The sequence below is a fragment of the Myiozetetes cayanensis genome, unplaced genomic scaffold (genome assembly GCF_022539395.1).
Source record: "Myiozetetes cayanensis isolate MyiCay16 unplaced genomic scaffold, myiCay2020 scf3, whole genome shotgun sequence".
Classification (NCBI taxonomy): Eukaryota; Metazoa; Chordata; class Aves; order Passeriformes; family Tyrannidae; genus Myiozetetes; species Myiozetetes cayanensis.
The window spans coordinates 35,653,560-35,672,815 of record NW_026087521.1 but is presented as its reverse complement, the minus strand read 5'-3'; the positions used below and the strand labels follow the sequence as shown (position 1 = coordinate 35,672,815).

General features: G+C 40.2%; 1 protein-coding gene across 3 annotated transcripts in view; it reads left to right on the top strand.

Annotated features, from left to right (window-relative positions):
- PTPRB (protein tyrosine phosphatase receptor type B) overlaps positions 1-19,256 on the top strand; it is a 63,919-nt gene that overhangs the window by 31,482 nt on the left and 13,181 nt on the right. For all 3 annotated transcript variants that reach the window (XM_050324992.1, XM_050324993.1, XM_050324991.1), the window contains 18 exons: positions 725-991; positions 2,199-2,462; positions 3,426-3,689; positions 4,654-4,917; positions 5,644-5,907; positions 6,758-7,027; positions 7,522-7,785; positions 8,618-8,881; positions 9,255-9,536; positions 10,705-10,983; positions 12,891-13,040; positions 14,233-14,476; positions 15,663-15,769; positions 16,282-16,381; positions 17,667-17,750; positions 17,852-17,869; positions 17,975-18,056; positions 18,504-18,594. In XM_050324992.1, coding sequence (XP_050180949.1) covers positions 725-991; positions 2,199-2,462; positions 3,426-3,689; positions 4,654-4,917; positions 5,644-5,907; positions 6,758-7,027; positions 7,522-7,785; positions 8,618-8,881; positions 9,255-9,536; positions 10,705-10,983; positions 12,891-13,040; positions 14,233-14,476; positions 15,663-15,769; positions 16,282-16,381; positions 17,667-17,750; positions 17,852-17,869; positions 17,975-18,056; positions 18,504-18,594 — 3,558 coding nt within the window. The remainder of the gene's footprint in view (positions 1-724; positions 992-2,198; positions 2,463-3,425; positions 3,690-4,653; positions 4,918-5,643; positions 5,908-6,757; positions 7,028-7,521; positions 7,786-8,617; positions 8,882-9,254; positions 9,537-10,704; positions 10,984-12,890; positions 13,041-14,232; positions 14,477-15,662; positions 15,770-16,281; positions 16,382-17,666; positions 17,751-17,851; positions 17,870-17,974; positions 18,057-18,503; positions 18,595-19,256) is intronic.

Here is a 19,256-nt window from a genome sequence, read left to right as displayed (position 1 = left end):
CTTGGTTTGTCCAAATGTTGTCAAATTAAATAAGGAAAGAGGATTTGGGGTAAAGTTTGGGCAACATATTACATTCCTTTGTTATTTCTTTGTCCTTTTTGGTCAGACTAGATTCATGAGCTTATACTTGGATAAATGCTATGTTTGTTTAACAGTTCATATTTTGATGCTATAAAAGTTGGTATCCTGCAGATCTTCTGATGTAAAAAGTAAAGCCAAAACCATCCTTCTCAGTTGCACCCAAAATTAAGGAGTCTGACACAGCATAGATGACTGTGCCTGGGGTATTCCTTAAACAAGCTTGACATTTATTAGAAATGAAAGATGGGTAATAGGAGAGAGAAGAGAGGATGAAAGACACATACTGTATTTGAAATAGTCATCAAAAAAAACTTGTGATTTCCTAAATTGATGGCTTTTGTTTAATAATATTTATAAAATGCCATCTCTTCCAGTTCCCTAATCTTGAATCATTTTGGTCTGGCTGAGAAAAACTGTGCTAAAGCCTGAAAGACCTTTTTGTGACTTACTTAGTTTCCCATAGACCACATCCCACCAGACAGGAAGCAGTCCACAGTTAGATTATTTTTAGTCCTGTTGAGTCTGGCTGCAAATTGGAATGTTCTTTTGATGCACTTCCTCACTGTGACTAAACTTGGGTTCTTTGGGGGATTCTGTTTTATTTTGTTTCTCGTCAGTAACATTAAGACAATTTTCTTTTCAGTGCCAGCCCAAGTGACTGATCTGACCGTGGCAAGTCAGGGATCAACCAACAGCTTGTTCACCAACTGGACAAGAGCACTGGGAGATGTAGACTCATACCAAGTGCTACTGATTCACGAGAATGTTGTCATTAAAAATGAGACTGTTCCCAGTGAAACCAACAGATATCACTTCTATGCTCTGAAACCTGGAGGACTCTATTCAGTTGTTGTCACCACTGTCAGCGGAGGGATATCTTCAAGGCAAACAATTGCAGAGGGAAGGACAGGTAAAAAGGAAAATACTCCAACGTGTCTTTTGTTAGTTCTTAAAAGATTAATTTATTAGAGAGAATGGTCTTACGATTAAACCACTGCACCGAGAATCCAGAAATACGGGAATTTCATCTATATAATTCCTGTTTGTGACCTCAGGCACACTGTGGGTCCAGATTCATGTAAATATAGCTTTAGGGAGCTGACTGCTCTGCCTACAACAGGAACTCCATACAGCAGAATCACTCCATAATAAAAGACCAAAATATACCCTGAGCGTAATGTACAGCTGTGGTGGTGAATCACTCCTTGGAACAGACGTTCTTGTTCCATTGACTGCATGGTGGTGTAGGGTTATTGCTTCTTACTTAGGTGTGCCAACTATCTGCCTAAAGGTGGTGGGATTAATTTGTGTTTCAGTTGACCCATTCTTTTTCTCTAATGCACCATCAAAGAATGTCTGCCAGAGTTAGGGATTTACTATTGCATTGAATTCTCTTAAGTTTAAACACTCACTTCACCCTTTATGTGAATTTGGCAAAGGCCAAGAATTCTGCAGTTTGCTCTAATGTTCTCCTTGAAAACAACTATTTTCAGGGGAAAAAACAAAAACAAACCTGAAAAAACAACTGGAGAAGAATAACACTAAAAGGCTTAAAGTACATAAACATATTTTGTAAAATCTGAGTTCTTTGTCTCTGACAACTGATGGCCAGCCCCTCTACTGAGGTTCAGTGCATCAAAGTCCAGTGAAAACGTGGCAGTTCATTATTTTTAAGCTCTGCCCTTCTAATATCTCTGAGAGTTCAGTACATGAGTGATAGTAGTTCTGGCAACGTGGAGCCTTCGAGCTCACCTAAAAAAACAAGTGGCATTCATGTTTTGGCCACTAGACGTCAGAGAACTCACTGGAAATGAAACACATTCAGCTATGGGCCTCAAGGTCCTACAAGCCTCAGTAGTTATTGCTGTTACTGAGAAATAGCAATTTGAGAGGATAGCTCAACTTCTGGGATTTTAGAAGTGCTAGGATCATGCCACCAAAGACAATTTATTTCACTGTGTTCAAAAAAGCAGTTGAACATGGCTAAGTGATAATCAGTGCAGAACTTTCAGGAGTCCCAGACTGCTTATTTTGCAGGGGATAGTATTCCAGGCATTCCCACAACAATAAGAGTTGACTAGTTAAAGCTGTTTTGGTTTTTCCTCTTTATTGCACAGTTCCTTCTAGCGTGACTGGAGTAACAGTAAATAACTCAGGTCGCAGTGACTACCTCAGTGTGTCTTGGCTGCCAGCTTCTGGAGATGTAGACAATTACTTGGTAACACTCTCTCACGATGACCAGATTGTTCAGACTCTGACCATTTCCAAATCCTTCAGTGAATGCTCCTTCAGCAGCCTTACTCCTGGAACGCTTTACAATGTGATGATAACCACGAAGAGTGGGAAATATGAAAATTACTCCTTCAGCCAGGAACGAACAGGTAAAGAGAGGCTCTGAGCAAATCCAGTCACTGTAACCACTTTGTACAGCCATTATCAATCTGGGATAGATGTGTAGGAGTTGGAGGGTCAAACCATAAAATTACAGCTTTATAGACTTAGTTTTATTCTTATGCCTTTAAGTTGCTGCTTTATGTCCTACAAAAATACTTTAGTGTGAATAAAAATCATGTGTCAGTCTTTAGGAGTGAGCAGAAATCATGTATCAGTTTTTGACTCAAATGTGTTATCCTGCCCCTAACCCCTCTACTTGGCTTTTCAACTATATCCTGGAGAGCATCTCCTTAGAAAGTTACTCAGGCACTGAAAGAACAGGTTAGGATAGGCTAACTAGTGCAATGTTAGCAAGGTATCACAGTCATGAGTAACATCCATGTCAGTTGGTTTTGGGGCTGTGACACACGTCTATGGTTTTGGTCACGCTGAGTTCCAGAATGTTGTAACAGGAATAGCGAAATCTCAGAAAAGGCTGGCAGTAATGATGGAAAACTTTTTAAAACTTTCTCAAAGATTGAAAAGACCGAGACTTTACACTTGGTAAACCAGTAGAATAAAAGGAAGATGGTAAGGGGTGTTAAAATGACAGAGTATCAAGTTAGTGCAATTTTAGTCTTCTCATGATGTAAGTGAAAATCCAGGAGACAACCACGTAAATAAGAAGGACTAAATTCAGGATTAGTGTGAACCTGTGGAACTCAGTACTATAAGCAAAACTGACCAAGTTCCTTGAGACCAAAAATTGAAAAGGCAAACCATTGTCATATGATGTAAAGCAACCTGGAAACTGCAGTTACTCTTTTATTGCTTAAATCCACTTTGTGGTCTTTTTGCAACTTCCTTAAAAAAGCATGGTAATTACCACAAATATAGTCCACTACCGCAACTCCTGTTACTTCAGGAAGTTACTGCTTTGTGAAGCTCTAACTGCGTTTTTTTCCTTTCAGTCCCTTCAAGTGTTCAGGGACTTACTGTCAGCAATTCAGCCAGAAGTGACTACTTGAAGGTGTCCTGGTTACATGCATCTGGATATTTTGATAATTATGAAGTCATCATCAGGAACAACTACGATTTCATCCAAACAAAAAGTGTCCCAAAGGATGAAAATGAATGTGTGTTCACTAATCTGGTCCCAGGGAGGCAGTACAGTGTCACGGTCAGCACAAGGAGTGGGAAATACGAAACTAGTGAAAGGGTCTATGGCAGAACAAGTAAGTAAAAACCCTGGTAACATTCTGAGACACCCCTGGTTTTTTTGTGTGGGGTTTTTTTTTTATTTCCCATACCCAGGCACAAAAATCTGATATGATTTTAACATAGAATGTTGACTGTGTCTCTTTGAATGTATATTATTCAATACAGAAATAAATACAGAAAGCAGTATTTAGTTTATGACCAGCTGTTAAGTTACAAACATATGAAAAATGAATGAAGAGACCTGTGCTGTGATTTTGGAAAGCAAATCTTGAACCATTGAAAACTGGAAAATAGTGGTACAGTAAGCTTACTATTTGTAATTAAATTATGCCAGAATGTACAAGACAGTTTTTTCTGGTCATAGAAATGTATAAGGAAGAAGATAGACTAGACCTCAATCTACTCAAATTACCCCAAGAACTGGAGCTGGAGAGCATGGAACAGGGGTAGAAAGGTGGCTAGTTGGGAGCCAGCAGGGATCTGGAGGCAATCTACCTGTCTTCACCTGGCACTGCATGTGAGTTAAGGAGCCATGCTGAGACACTGAGTTTATTAACACGGATGTAGCACTGGGCAAAAATAACTGACCTGTATCTGGCAGAAGTTGGAAACTGCACATTGTGGTGCTGCACCCCACAGATGGATTGCTTTGGCTCTGCGCTAGCTCAGGCCTCTTTGCACCATATTTGTTGTACATGAGATCTTACTCGGTTTCTGTTGACTAGGCAAACTCCCTGCAGGCTCCATTATTATTGATTTATTATTTTTATGCTGATAGATTGAGGACTCCTGTTCTGAAATGGGACCTTCTAGTGTTAGACAGGGTGCAAACCACCCAAATTACTGCAATCTACTGCTTTTCCTAGGGAACTAAATGAAAAATTTTAGCTCAAAAGCGTGGCTTCAGAGCTGTTAGCTTTTTGCTGTGATCTGTTAGTAAGTACTGAGAAGTTTCCTTCTTTCTTCTCACCTCTTCAGTGCCAGAGTCAGTGAAGGAACTGACTCTTAGTAACAGGAGCACAGAAGATCTTCAGGTAACTTGGTCAAAGGCTGAGGGGGATGTTGATAAATATGAGATTCAACTCCTCTTCAATGATATGAAGATCTTCCCACCCATTTTCCTTGGGAACACCATTGAGGAGTATTGGTTCACAGCTCTGACTCCAGGACGTCTATACAAAATTCTTGTCTTGACCATCAGTGGAGATGCACAACGTGCTACTTTCATAGAAGGCCTGACAAGTAAGAAATAATGTGGTATTTAAAATGTGTTAAGCTTCTCTAGAATGAAGCGCTGAAAATCAAAGGTGAAGCATGATCTTATTTGAGCTCCAGTGTTACAACACTGGTTCAAAGACAGCAGATCGCATTGAAAATCACACTTGTACTACAAACAACTTGATCTGTTGCTTGATAAACAAATTTCACAGTTACCAATATTTGATTATTGGCAGATCATCTGGTTTGTTGCATGGGAATGGTATTGAGATATCAGCATTTGGGTTTCTGTTATTCCCATGCATGCCAGTTGTTTGCTCAGTATCTGTAGCTAAATCGCTATCTATTTTACACCTGTTACCCACCTGAAATGAATGAGTGGGATAATAACTGCAGAATGGCTAATTACCTAAGGATACATGAAGAGGTTTGAATTTTTTGAGATGTTTTTAAAATATCATTTGGACAAGAGGGAGGTTATGCAAATAAAATGAGGCAGAAACTGTTTATGTTGTATTTTCTTTACTTTTGCTCCTATGAAAACAGAGAATTGCTTTTCTAAAATGGCATAATCCTACACAAATGTCTTACACTTTACTTGTGTTTACCTATGGGTGAAATTACTCGTACCTGTAAATGATCTTTGTCCTTTGAATCATCTGCTGTGGCCATTAAAAGGTAGAAAGTAGAAAGTCTGGATCGAACAGAAAATTTGTGAGCAGGTGCCTTTTTGTTCCCTTTTTTTTCCAGTTCCAAGCGTGGTCAGAAACATTCACGTGTCACCTAATGGCATGACAAACAGCCTGAAAGTAAGCTGGACTCCTGGAGGTGGAGATGTTGATTCCTATACAGTGACCATATTTCAGCAAAACCATCAGCTCGATTCCCAGAGTGTCTCCAAACATGTTTCTGAGCACACTTTTCACAAGTTGGAAGCTGGGGAACAGTACCAGGTGGTGGTGCAGTCTAACAGTGGCACCTTGCACAACAGCTTAGCAGCTTTTGGGAGAACAAGTACGTTTCTTTTGAGACAAGAAGCAAGTTGCATTATGTCTTCCCAGAAACTGACCCTTATTCAATAATGTTTATTATGTCCAATAATGTTTATGTACCATTGGATATGGGGACACCCAGACTCATGAGTGACTTATTAGACTTTATATCAAAGAGCATGAGTCATGACTCTTGCAAACACTTAGCATGGGTCTGTTAATACCAGTGAGATGTGTCACGTGAGTAGCTTTACCTGAGTCAATGTGTGTGTAATTCAAGTCCCCAGCCCAAAGTCTGCCTTCATGGGATGAGTTCAGTCTCATCCCTCTCATATTTTAGTAGAACCCCTTGCAGGGTCAAGGCTTGTTAGACAATGTATTGCTCCAGTATCCTGCATGTCAGAACATACAAAACAATGCAACAGCTTACTTTTAATCTATCCTCTCTCTTTAGCATCTACATGTGTTAATTACCTGTGGCCTTGTGCAACAGCTACTGGCTAACATTTTCTGTTCTATGCCACTATGTTGCACTAATTTACAGTTTTATCTTTCAGTTGTTTCTCATATGCCTTTCTTAACTGTTTCAGTCAGTTCACCTCACTCTCCTTCTCCCTCTTTTCATGATAGTTTGTAGATATCTGTTGTTTCCCCATGCCCACGTCAGATGTCCATGATGTTCTTTACATTTGTCTGATTGTATTTATGTCTAGGAATTATTTGTGTTGATAAACATATGCACAAATTCCTTTTCCCACAAGTGAACTTGAAAGTGTATGAAGTTATGTTCTATTAATTACTTCATTCACATTTGTTTATTGAATGGTCTGTATTTCACCTGGTAATGTCCTGCCTTTAATTCTTGTTTCCAGTTCCAGCCCCTGTCCAGGAATTATTAGCCGATCATGCTTACAGCAGTCATTCCTTGTTAGTAACCTGGCAGAAAGCTCCTGGTGTAGCTGAAAGATATGACATTCTGCTCTTGAATGAACAAGGAGTCCTCCTGAGCAACAAATCAGAGCCAGCTACTGCCAAACAGCACAGATTTGAAGATTTATTAGCTGGCAAGAAGTATAAAATACAAGTTTTGACAGTCAGTGGTGGGCTCTTCAGTAAGCATGCAGAAACTGTTGGCCGAACAGGTAATTAGAGCACCTTGGTTTTTTTTATAGTTCCCTTAGTCAGATATCATTAAATACATAAATCATCTGTATATCTTGATTCTGGAAAGATTCTAGTAAGGAACAAACCTCAGATATTTATGCATCATTTTTCTTGATATGTGCTTGGTATGTGAATCTGAAATTTGTTATCATAATAATATGACCATGGTTCATAATAACGATATTAAACCAAAGTTCTGAATGCTTCCCTCGGTCTGTCTGTTATGGAACTACCTGAATGCTTTATTGTCATCAAGTTTTTAAATCACAGTCTCAAGGCCCTTAGTGCAGGATTTGACTCACTGGCATCTCATAAATGCTTTCCTCTTGTTTCTGACAGTTGTTGCTGATGTTACTTAGCTACTTGTGGCTTAACTGAGATTTATTCCAGCCATGAGTTGTTACTTTAGTAAAGGTTCAACTTAGTGGCTAGACTCTTTGGTATTTACTCTTGCATTTATCCTTCTTTTCAGTTCCAGCAGCTGTTACGAATCTGAAAGTCACAGAGAACACCACTGATCGACTGTCCTTCAGCTGGACCACCTCGCAAGGGGAGCTTGATTCATATGACATCTTCCTGTACAACCCAGACAAATCCCTTCATGACAGGATTTCAGGAGAGCAGCACCTCCAGCAGTGTTCATTCCAGAACCTGCGTCAAGGCAGGATGTATCGAATGGTGATTGTTACCCGCAGTGGAGACCTCACTAATGAGTCATCTGTCTTTGGAAGAACAGGCAAGAACATCTAAGAAAACCACCTGTGCTCATGGGGGACACCAGTGAGCTGGTCTGAGTCTGATGCTCATACTAAGCAACTTTTAAAAGTAACAAAATTGTCTCTTATGTTTAAAAAGCATTAGATAAATAAAAAGGTAAATTCTGAATGATGTGGTTACAGCAGGAAAAATGAAGTGAAAAACATTACAACAGTTTCCAAAAACCTAAGTCAGGAAAAGAGCATATCAGTGTACGCTGCTTAAGCCTTAAGGGGAAATGGCTGTCTCCCATCCTAAAAGCAATATTGGTCTATGAGTGGAAAAGGCAAAAAGGCAAACCAAGTAGGGTTAATGGAGTTGGCAATCTACCAGTGAAATAAAACTTTTTTCCCATGGGGAGCTCTAGCTGCAGCTTTGTGTTTGTTCAGACACATGTGGGAAGCAGAGTTTTCTAAGCAGCTCTACCACTCTGTGAAACTTTTCTTTATTCTTCTGAGGCACCATATAGTAATCCCTCCATAGGACCATGTCTGTGCAGTGGTGTACTTTCTTCAGCTGTCTCAGAATTGAATGTTTCCAAACACTGACTGGGAAAAAGCTGCTTAACACTTGCAAAACTATCGATTATAAACATTTCAACCTCTCTTGGGAACAGAGGCCATTCAAAATAAGAAAGGAAGATACTGATGCTACCAGGATGCTTCCTGGTGCTTCCTGGCATTCTGGCCAGCTGTGGTGGCTACCTACTTTTATTACATGATGATTGTTACAGGATAAGTGTACAGTCTGTTTGCTTCTTCTCACCCTACAGATGTTCTAAATAAAACAATACTCATTCCTGTTTTTTTCAGTACCTGCCCCAGTTGTTGGTCTCAAGGCATCCAACCGCAACATGACGGACAGTCTGTGGTTCACCTGGGGTCCGGCAGCAGGAGATGTTGACTTCTATGAGCTGAATCTTTACAACCCAAATGGGACACAGAAAGAAACCTGGCAAAGGAAAGACCTGAAAGAGTGGCATTTCCAGGGGCTCATTCCTGGCAGAAAATACACTTTGGTTGTGGTGACTCACAGTGGTGACCTGACCAACACAGCAAAAGCTGAAGGAAGAACAGGTATGGGATTTTTTTTTTAGTCCCATTTGTCTGAATTCATATTAGTTCAGAACTGTGCAACAGACCTACTCTGAGGAAGGATTTATTATATAAGTTATTGAAGGTGAAAAGATAATAACCTTAAGTACATTAAATTGATGGAGTGTGAAAGAAAAACAGTCATCACTGTTTTTCTTTCAAAGGCTCAGGAATATGTAATGTCCATGAAGGTGACCATCATCAGCACAGGTTTGGTAGCTGGCTGTGTACACAGGATAACACAGACTACTTTGTGCTGCATGAAGAAAATAATACGTTTCATCTTATTTGTCTTGTGTAAAAATTCGTTAAGAATCATTTTTCTTCTTTCCTTTTTTCCCGTCTTTCTGTGTAGCACCCAGCCCCCCTAACACCGTATCGTTTACTGATGTTGCAAACACTTCTTTATCAGTCACTTGGCTGGGTCCTCCAGACTGGACAGACTATGACGATTTTGAGTTGCAGTGGCTTCCAAAGGATCCCCTCACAGTATTCAATCCCTACAGCAGCAGCAAATCTAAAGTACGCATCATCTATGGCCTGCGACCAGGAAGACTCTATGAGTTCAGCGTCAGAACTGTCAGTGGTGACAACTGGAAAACATACAGTCATTCACAGTCTGCAAGTGTGAGAACAAGTAAGTAACGGTTCCCATTGCACCCACACTCAGCTGGAGAAGATGCAAAACTCTTAAATCTTACCGGTTTGTTAGTCAGTAATCTCTATTAATTAATTCATTCATTTAGTGGTGAATTCAGCTAGATTCTAAGCTCTTGCTGTGTGCAAGGTCAACTGTTTAAAAGATTGAAAATGCACGTACATTTATAATCCTCACATCCAGAGTGGGACTGTTTGGTTGCAGAGCTTGAATCAATCAGTTTCAAGGGTAAAATAAGGTTGAATATCCAAACTTGTCTTGACAGTAGAAATTGCAATAAAATGTTTCTGAGTGATAAGACAGGAAGGATGAATGAAACTGTGCTGTTCTAGGTTTGAAACTGGAATCAGAGTGTTTCACTGCTCTGTGTTTCTGCCTGAATTTGTGGATGTGTATCATCTCTAGCAACCTCAGTAACAGGCTGATTCGAAAAAGTGACCTGGAATTGTAAAAATAACTGAGTCTTGGCAAATCCTCATGTCATTTGGGATGGGATTCAGCTTTCATTTGATATCTGTTTAGTAAGCTGTATAGCTTTGTAGATTTAATTCTGCATATTAATTAAAATTTCACCTGTATTTAATCACTTAAATGTAATGTCTGCCATCTGAAAGTGATATCCTGTTTTTATTATATGTGACATGTTATAAATGGTGCTCCCATATTACATGGATGAAGCATAAGTCTGTGGTATGTTTTAGTAATATGGACACAGCACATTCTACCCAGGAAACCAGATCAGTCATGAGATTACACTATCAGTATTGCCTGGTACTGATGACCACATGTAACCTCCAAATAAGTTGTAAAAGCATGCTAGAAATCCATTGCTTTGCAGTGTTGCTGTTCTTGTTAAGACTTCAGTAAGTAGGTTTTCTTGCCTTGTTTTCACAATTAATTACTGAAGCTTCACGAACCTGATGGGGCTGATGTCACTAGATCTGATTTCAGAATGGCTAAAATGAGTTAGAGGGCCTTGTGTAGTAATCAGACAGCACACATTTGCAGGAGAGGTGGGAATTCTGACTCCCACCCTCCTGCTCTTACCTAATGGTTAATGCAGAATCTAGGAGCTGTAGTGTGAGCAGAGAATGTACGATGCCTGTCCCTTTTCTCACTGAGCTTCAACTTCTCAACATTTCTCTAGAACCAGACAAGATACAAAGTCTTCACTGTCGGCCCCAAACCTCTACTGCCATTGCGTGTTCCTGGACTCCTCCTGATTCTGACTTTGATGGGTATAGTGTCGAATGCAAGAAAATGGACACTCGTGAAGTGGAATTTTCTAAAAGGATAGAAAAAGACAAATCTCTACTTAATATCATGACCCTGGTTCCCCACAAACGATACCTGGTGTCCATCAAGGTGCATTCTGCAGACATGACGAGTGAAGTAGTTGAAGACAGCACCATCACAATGATCGATCGTAAGTGGAATTCTGGGTTGCCCTGAAGAGAGGCAGTGAGCAGCCATAAGCAGTTGCTTGTGTTGGTTAGACAGCAAAAGGAATTCTGAACTCCACAATTGTCAATTTGTGGCACTTATAAGCTTGTGGCTGAAGTAAACTGAACCTGTCCTTTGGTCCCTGCTGTGACAGGCAGTGCAGGATTTTGCCTATATTGCCTCTCATTATATTGCCAGACCCAATTATTTGGCTCATTAATGAAATATAACCTGAGAAACATGAACAGTTATCCCATCACCCTGTCCTCATCATCACACGCCTTCAGTTGTCTTCATGGATGTTGCTTGGCTTCCTGTGTCTGGCCATTTCCTCTCACGGATTGGAGGATGGAAACCATCCTCAACACAGATATGCATCAGTAAGGACGCTGGATTGTGGTACTGTGTTCTCTTTGGGTTTCTGTACAGTCTTCTGAGGTGCTACTTAACCAAATCACCTGTAGGAATTTTACATGAGGGAGGATCACAGATATCCATAGCATATGTTTTGAACCAGCTTCTTCAGTTTCTCCACCCGTAGGCTGCTGAGTGGAGGGTAGCGGTAGCATCTGCTGATGCCTCTGAACTGCAAGGCATCACTGCAATCAGCAGCCTGCTCCAGGTTTTGCAGTACGTCAGGATTCAGTGACACAGCGCAGTGCAAAAACTTGAACTCTTGCAGGGCTAAACTTCTCAAAAATGACAAGATGGCCATGAAACCTGTATTCAGGATGCCTCTATAGCTGCTTATTAAAGGCACATTTTTTGAAATACTAGATCATAAAAATAATGTTTGCTTTGGGAGATACTGAGCTAAGCTACAGAGTTCAGTCACCAACTCACCTCCATTCCGCCATCAATTGCCATCAATTGCAACCTTGTAATCTCCTTCCTCTACCACAAAGAGTGTTACAAATGCAGATGTAGTAACAACTAGCTATTCTTGTCACAAGAAGTGAGACTGAGTCCTATTTGAGGGTTAGCTGTTTCACCTTTGTTCTTGTTTGTGTTTCATGTGTGTTTATCACTTATTTGTTTTGAACACTGCTCCTCTCCCAGACCCTGGTTAACACTGGAGACCCCATCTCAAGGGAACAAAAAAATTTGCAGCTAGGCTTTGTGGAGGTTTAGCTAAATTAGGAGGTTTAGCTAAAGTACATATAAATGTGTGAATTATTGGTTCTTTTGAAATTTAGCCACTTTTTTACATATTTGATATTTCCCGTATGTGCAATATAGTTTTAGTAATACAGATTGTTAAAAGATTCAGCAATGTAGATCCTTAAATTCCCCACTTTTGCCACACTTCCTTCCCTGTATACTTCGCTTTTCAGTTTACTTTTGCTATGTCACTGTTCAAGGTATACCTTTGTATCATATGAAGAACATTTCCTATGGAAATTCTGCAGTCAGTCTGGAAAATGGTACTCTGTAGTTGAATGCTGTGTCTGGCTGACTCTGTCTGTTCCTCTGGAAAAGGAAGCAGCAGTGTAGATGCTTAAAATAGGTAAATTCCTGTAGTGAGTGTGCTAAGTGGCCTCCAAATGACTATCTTAAACTTGTGTCATTTTTAGTAGCTACAATTTCTGATTTCGTAGACTTAACAAGATTTTAATGCGTTTCCATTTAGGCTTCTGCAGGAATTCCCACTGAGGATCTGTCACTGTTATTATGGTGAACTCACTACTGGCTTGTTTCATCTTTTGGCAGTTTCCCTGTGGGAGGTGAAGACACTTCCTTGTTTGCAAAGAGAATAGAATCAGAGACTTGGATCCAGGCAGCTGAGATTTATTAAAAGTTGCATTTCCCTTGCTAGATCTAGCTCACAAGTACACAGGTAATGCTTTCTCTCTATTTTTTATTTATTTATTATTTGTTTTAATTACTCAGGTCCTCCTCAGCCACCTCCAGACATACGAGTGAACAAAAGAGAGGTACTGATTACCAAATCCTCCATCAACTTTACTTTTAACTGCAGCTGGTTTAGTGATACTAATGGAGCTGTGAAGTACTTTACTGTGGTTGTGAGAGAGGCTGATGGTAAGTGGTTTAATACTATTCTCTCTACAGCCTATAGGAGTTGCATGGGGAGGTACATCCCTATCACTGCACAGCAGAGGGATTTCTCCTTGCCTAGTGGCTGTCATACAGGTTTTGGATCTATACTTCCTCCCTAGCCTGGGAATGTAGGAACTCAGTCCTATCCTCAGAGAGTCAGTATGAACTGCAGAGCTCACAGAGAAGGTTACATTCTCATGTATGCTCAGACAATTTCTGTAGTAGGAGACTTACATTGGATGCCATTGGCAGTGGACACAGAAGAAACTGCCTTGCTATGCACAGATCTCAAAAGGTAGTTTAAATGTTAAGGTGAAGCACTAAGGCAACTCTTTGGAGAGTCTTAGTAAGTCATGCTGAGAAGTCAAAGGTTTGCCAAGTGATGTTAGCTTACTGAAAAAAATTACTTTGCACGCAGCATTGTAAAACAGAACAGAAATTGTCCTTGTGGCATGCATGTAAACCTCCCTTTCTACAGTTGACCTATATGAGACAAATCAGATGCATGTCTCAACAATTAATACCTTGTTTTTAGAAGTGGCTTCACTTATTGGCATGCCAGGATATATTTTGTGACCCTTATGAAAGTTTCTTAATCTGTCTATCAACCCTTAGGAAAAAAAGCAGAGATAATGTTTCCACTCTGCTCTACCACGTTTGTGCTGTAAAGGTCTTTGTGAAAGGGACTGCTCATTGCCATGGCTTTACCTACCTGAGTCCTTTAACCATTATTGTGAATTTACATACAGGGAACCTCTGTCATTTCCTATTGTAGTTTTTCTCTATATAGAGTAGACTTGTCGGAGTGTGGATTTTTTCTACTTACTTTTTGAAATAGCTAGTAGTAGGATCCAGGAATCTGAATCACAGAAACTCCCACCAACAGCACTGGAAGAAATGTCATAGCATTGAATTTGACCTGTGCATGCCTATATCAGCATTGTATCTGGGAAAGTTACACTAAGGTCTTGCAAGGAAATCTGCCTAAAGAAATAATAGAAAGGTTGGTACTAGAAACAAGGTACCCTAACCACTGTAGCTTTGTATTCATGAGGTAGCCTCCAAGAAATAGAAAATTGGATAAGAATGTCTGTCAAGAGGTTAAGCCTATAAACTGCATCACATTAATGGCTGTGGCATCTGAACCTTCTGTCTTTCTCTGCACATGACGCAGGTAGTGAAGGACCAAAGCCTGATGAGCAGCACCCATTACCTTCCTACCTGGAGTACAAACACAACGACTCTATACGCATCTACCAGACAAATTATTTTGCCAGTAGATGTGCTGAAAATCCTGACAGCGACTATAAAAGCTTTGACATTAAGCTTGGAGGAGAAATGGAAAATCTGGGAGGAAAGTGTGATCCAGACCACCACAAATTCTGTGACGGACCTCTAAAGCCTCGAACTGCTTATAGGTTAGATTTACGTTGGTAGCTGTGCTCTGTCACATTATTAGGCATGGTGCTGTCTGGGTGCCTTATCCATTTGAGCTTCTGTAGATTAGTAATTGGATTGTACAGTGTTCTTTGTGTTTCACTGTAGATTTATAAAAGCTTTATCTGTGTGCCCGTTCCATAGGTAACAACCAGTTTTTCGCTAGTTTGGAAATGATATGATTAATTATGCACAAAACTCCGTGCAGTGAATAGGTTTATTTATGTACCTCAACTCGATGGGAAGCTCTCTTATAGCTGCTAAGTATTTCTTTGGAAAGACTTAAGACCATCTGCTAAGTCAGAGTAGTACTTAACAGGAGAAGGCAAGTATGCTTCTCTCAGCCTGTACGCCAGCACTACCCCACACCTTTGGAACAAGCTAGAAAAACTTGGAGGTTATTCTATCCTGTGGTACCATCCCTAGGCTCCAGAGCTAGGCCCAGGTTAGCCGTAGGTTGTAGAAGAGCGTGACTGCCAAGACCAGGCTCAGCAGTTACACAGGCTGCGAGACCAAACATGAGCTCCACTGTGGTTCAGCCATGCCCTTACCACAGGGGGCATACTCTCCCAAGAGGTCTGCAATCTTCTCACTGAAAAGGCACATGGACAGAAGGCATGTGCCAAGGAGTGCACATCATGCCTCTTAGCTTCTTCATCAAGACAGTGCTACCCTACTATAGTCTGCTCTCATTAGGGCACATTTCCCAAAAATTCAGTCCGGGAAATACCTACATTACGCAGAGAACCAAGAGGACTATAGCAAATCTCCATTAGCACAGCCATGCCCAACCAAGCCAAGGGAAAACATGTCCCCACCAAGAAGCATTTCTGAGTCCTCTGCCCTCTGCAGCTTCTGCTTGTCCTGCCTTCAGGCATGGGTAGGCTGTGTGTGCCAGCTGCCAGAGCCCATCTGTTACCTCTGCCAGGGTACCTCAAAGCCCTCCACCTGTACTAGCTGAGCTCCCCAATATTTAACTCAGGGATCAGTATGATTAATTAAGTAGAATACTGATTAATTAGTATTTAACTCAGGTGCCTGTATTAAGAATTGTCTGTGGGGGTGGAAAGATTTTAATTATCTCTAAGGGGCAAATAAGTTCTTAATTGTTTCCTGTTGGTTCTGAACATCTTGTGAGCCATAACTGTAACCATACTGCTTTTTTAGGATCAGCATACGGGCTTTTACCCAGCTTTTCAGTGAAGACCCGCAGGAACTCCCTAAACCGCTCTTTGCGGACACCTTCTTCTCTTTACCCATCACTACAGAGGCAGGTTAGTTTCAGGCTTATCAGTGACTGTACCATGTGATTATATATTGTGCCTAAGAACAATCTGGTATCTAGAGCTATTTGTAAGGAGTGGAACAAAAATGGATTGCTGTGCATGTCCTGAAGGCTGCTCTAAGGTGAGCCTGGAGCCATGTTTTATCTGGCCTCTGTTGAAAATTCGGAGGACTGCTTGCAGAGCTGCTGGCAGCAGAGAAAAGGATAAATGCTCAGTGAATTATAACCAAGAAAGCTTCAAAGTACAAAAGAACCAAACTCCCATAAAATGGGGTTGTGCTTTCTTTTACTGTGTTTGGGAGTGAAAAATTTTGTGTAATATTTGGAAAAAATAAGAACAGAAAATCAAGGCCAGGTTTAAGTAAGTGTTTAAGTGCCTTACACTTCCTCCTATTTAGCCATTTTCTTTAGCTGATAATAACAGATCCCTTGAGAGTTATTGATTCTCCAAGTCTTCTGATCTTTTCCTCAAGTTATATTAGTACACTGTTTTGTTTCTAGAGCCTCTGTTTGGAGTTATTGAAGGTGTGAGTGCTGGCTTGTTTCTGATTGTGATGTTGGTGGCTGTTACTGCTTTATTTGTCTGCAGACAAAAAGTTGGGTAAGTTGACTCCCTTTATCAGTCTCTGTTACTGAAGTAATGTCAATTTATATTTATTTAAGTAATACAGTATGTAAAGTGTAACTGTAAAATTGGAGGAATGCACAGAACCATTCAACAGACAAAATCTGTGTCCCGCAACATCTGTGCACACTAAGTGTAGAACTTACATAGTAAGAAATATGTATGTTTTTTATTCAAATGATGTCATAATTATGTCATAGAGGATTCTTGTAACTTAGTTTTCAATAGAAGTCTGAATATATCTGAAAAATTGGTTTATCATTCAAACTGAATGTCTTTTGTTTCCAATTAATTGCATCTGCATTGTAGATGAAAACCTATTGAAACTGTTCATTTAGATATTATCATTTCAATTCAGAAATATTGTGTGGCATTTACCTCAGTGTCCAAAAGATTAGTTTAAACTTTACTTCTCATTTTTTGTCAATTATAGTTGTGTATTTTAGATTTTAGATGAATCCTAAATAGTGAACTTTAAATAGTTCATATTTTAAATACGTTTTTAAAAAGTGAAATACTCTATCTTAACTTTGAAAAAAGCTTTATCCATTTAAATAATTTTACATGACTGAGACATGTGAAATTCCTAATGGTTTCTGAAATTTTAAAAAACCCCTCAACATTTCCATTACAAGGGAAACAGTGAAAATCTAAAATTCAGTTCTTTTACTGATACTAAATGAGGTCTGTATTTTTTTGAATTTGCTTTTCATGTGCCAGAATTTCAGATTGAAAGAAGACTGTTTTCTGACTAGTCATAGCTTTTAGCCAAATCAGATAAACTTTGTATAGAATTTGGTTTCTCGTTGTAAGTCATATAGCCAGCAGGGTGGCAATTACACCAGTATGGTTTTCCCACATCATACATAAGGAGCAAGTGTTCTCTAAGGGAGAAGTTCTCTAAGTCTTCAGGAGATGGCAGGAAAAGGATGAAAGGCATCACTAACTGTATGGAGTAAGTACCACTTCCATGGCTTTCCCAAAGCCTGCTGTGGTTCTGCCACTTGCTCCTGCTATGAACCTGGGCATCTGCTGGCATGTTCTGCAGAGTGCCTGCTGTAGGCCTTTTACAAAATACAAAAATACAAAAAAACTCTGTGCCCCAGCTAAGAGCAGTGTCACATGATCAGAACCACAAATCAAAACATACTTTCTTAAATTCCTTTTTTTCCAATTTACTCTTTTCCAATATAAGTTATGTTATTGCCAACTCTTCCCAGTATCAGAACAGGTATAACAGAATGCTTTCCTTTTTATCCAGCAATGGCCATGAGAGATCTACAGCAAGGCTGAGCATGCGCAGAGACAGGCCACTGGCAGTCCATCTGAACCTGGGGCAAAAAGGGTAAAATAAAATTTATTTTTTTAATACGGCACTGGGGTTGAACAGATCCATCTGGTCACTCACTGATGAATTGTTTCTTTTTCTTTTGAAATCATTTCTAGGAACCGGAAAACTTCCAGGTAAAAAGATAAAAATAATACCTAAAAAAACTTCTTGGTAACCAACTGTATAAATTGTGACTGTGATTCATCCTGTGATTTTCTTCCTCCTGTTGAATATTTTAGTCCGATCAAAGTCAGTCACTTTGAAGCACACTTCACCAAACTTCAAGCAGACTCCAACTACCTTCTGTCCAAGGAGTATGAGGTGGGATCCTAACCTAGGCAAAGGACTTGCTTTATGAAGGGGCGGGCTGGCTGAATCAGCAGGTTAATGCATTAGGAAGGCCTTCATTTATCTTATTCACACAAATCCAAATAAATTGGAGTATTTCAGCTGAACTCCCCTTGTCCAAGTGCAGAAACCAGCTCTTCATTGGCATAGCATCTTCTGGTTGGCAGCCTCTGTCTGATACCTATCTGGCTGAGATCAGATTTGCATGGCAACATATGTGTAATACACCATGGAAATTGCCTGCCAGCCATGTACTTGGTTTAAAACAATATGATTACCTATGTAGTTTCAGTTTGTTTTTTAAAAAAACAACCACTCTCTGTCATGGCCTTTGAGAGTTGATAAGCACTGTTTCCCCCTGTGTTGTCACGTCCTTGGATTATTTTCACCTCGCATTTTATTCTTTTTCTTTTTTTTCAGGACTTGAAAGATGTGGGTCGAAACCAGACATGTGACATAGCACTTCTGCCAGAGAACAGAGGGAAAAATCGATACAATAATATATTGCCCTGTGAGTTTTAGGTTTGGTTGTGCAATATTGCATCACACTAGCTATTTTTCACTTTGTTTCAGCAAGTCTAGTGGAAAAGAGAGTGCAGCCAATCCCTTCTCTCCTTCCTGTCAGAGATGAAATATCTCTGCCAGCTCAGGTTCTGGTGGTTGGAGGCAGATGATGCATAGCCCTGAATGGCTTCATACAGACCAGTAATTTAGTTTCACACTGGAGGTGTAATGACTAGCATTCAGCCTAGGGAGAAAAAGCTCGAGCTATTAGGGGCATTCAGTCACTGCTGGTAACAAGGATAATAGAAATAACAGTAGGGTTGTTTACATATGGGGTATCATCCATTCAGTGATCTTTGACAGCCTTGCCAAATCTTTGTTCTTCAGAGTACATAGCAAACCTCCAGTACAGTGTAGAGCTAGTGTGATTCTGCATGGTGAGACACATGTGTGAGGTTAACCCTGTTCTCCCAAGGCAAGATCTAGACCTGTCTGTCATTGAGAGTTTCACCCTTTAATCTCCTACATGGCACTTTTGGAGGTAAAACATTAAGGAAGAACACCACGTGACTCACTGCTCCACATCCCCACTAATGGATGTGGTATGTGCTTGCAGCACAGCCTCACAGCATCCCCTGTTCTACCTGCCTTGCCAGGCTGGGCAGCAGG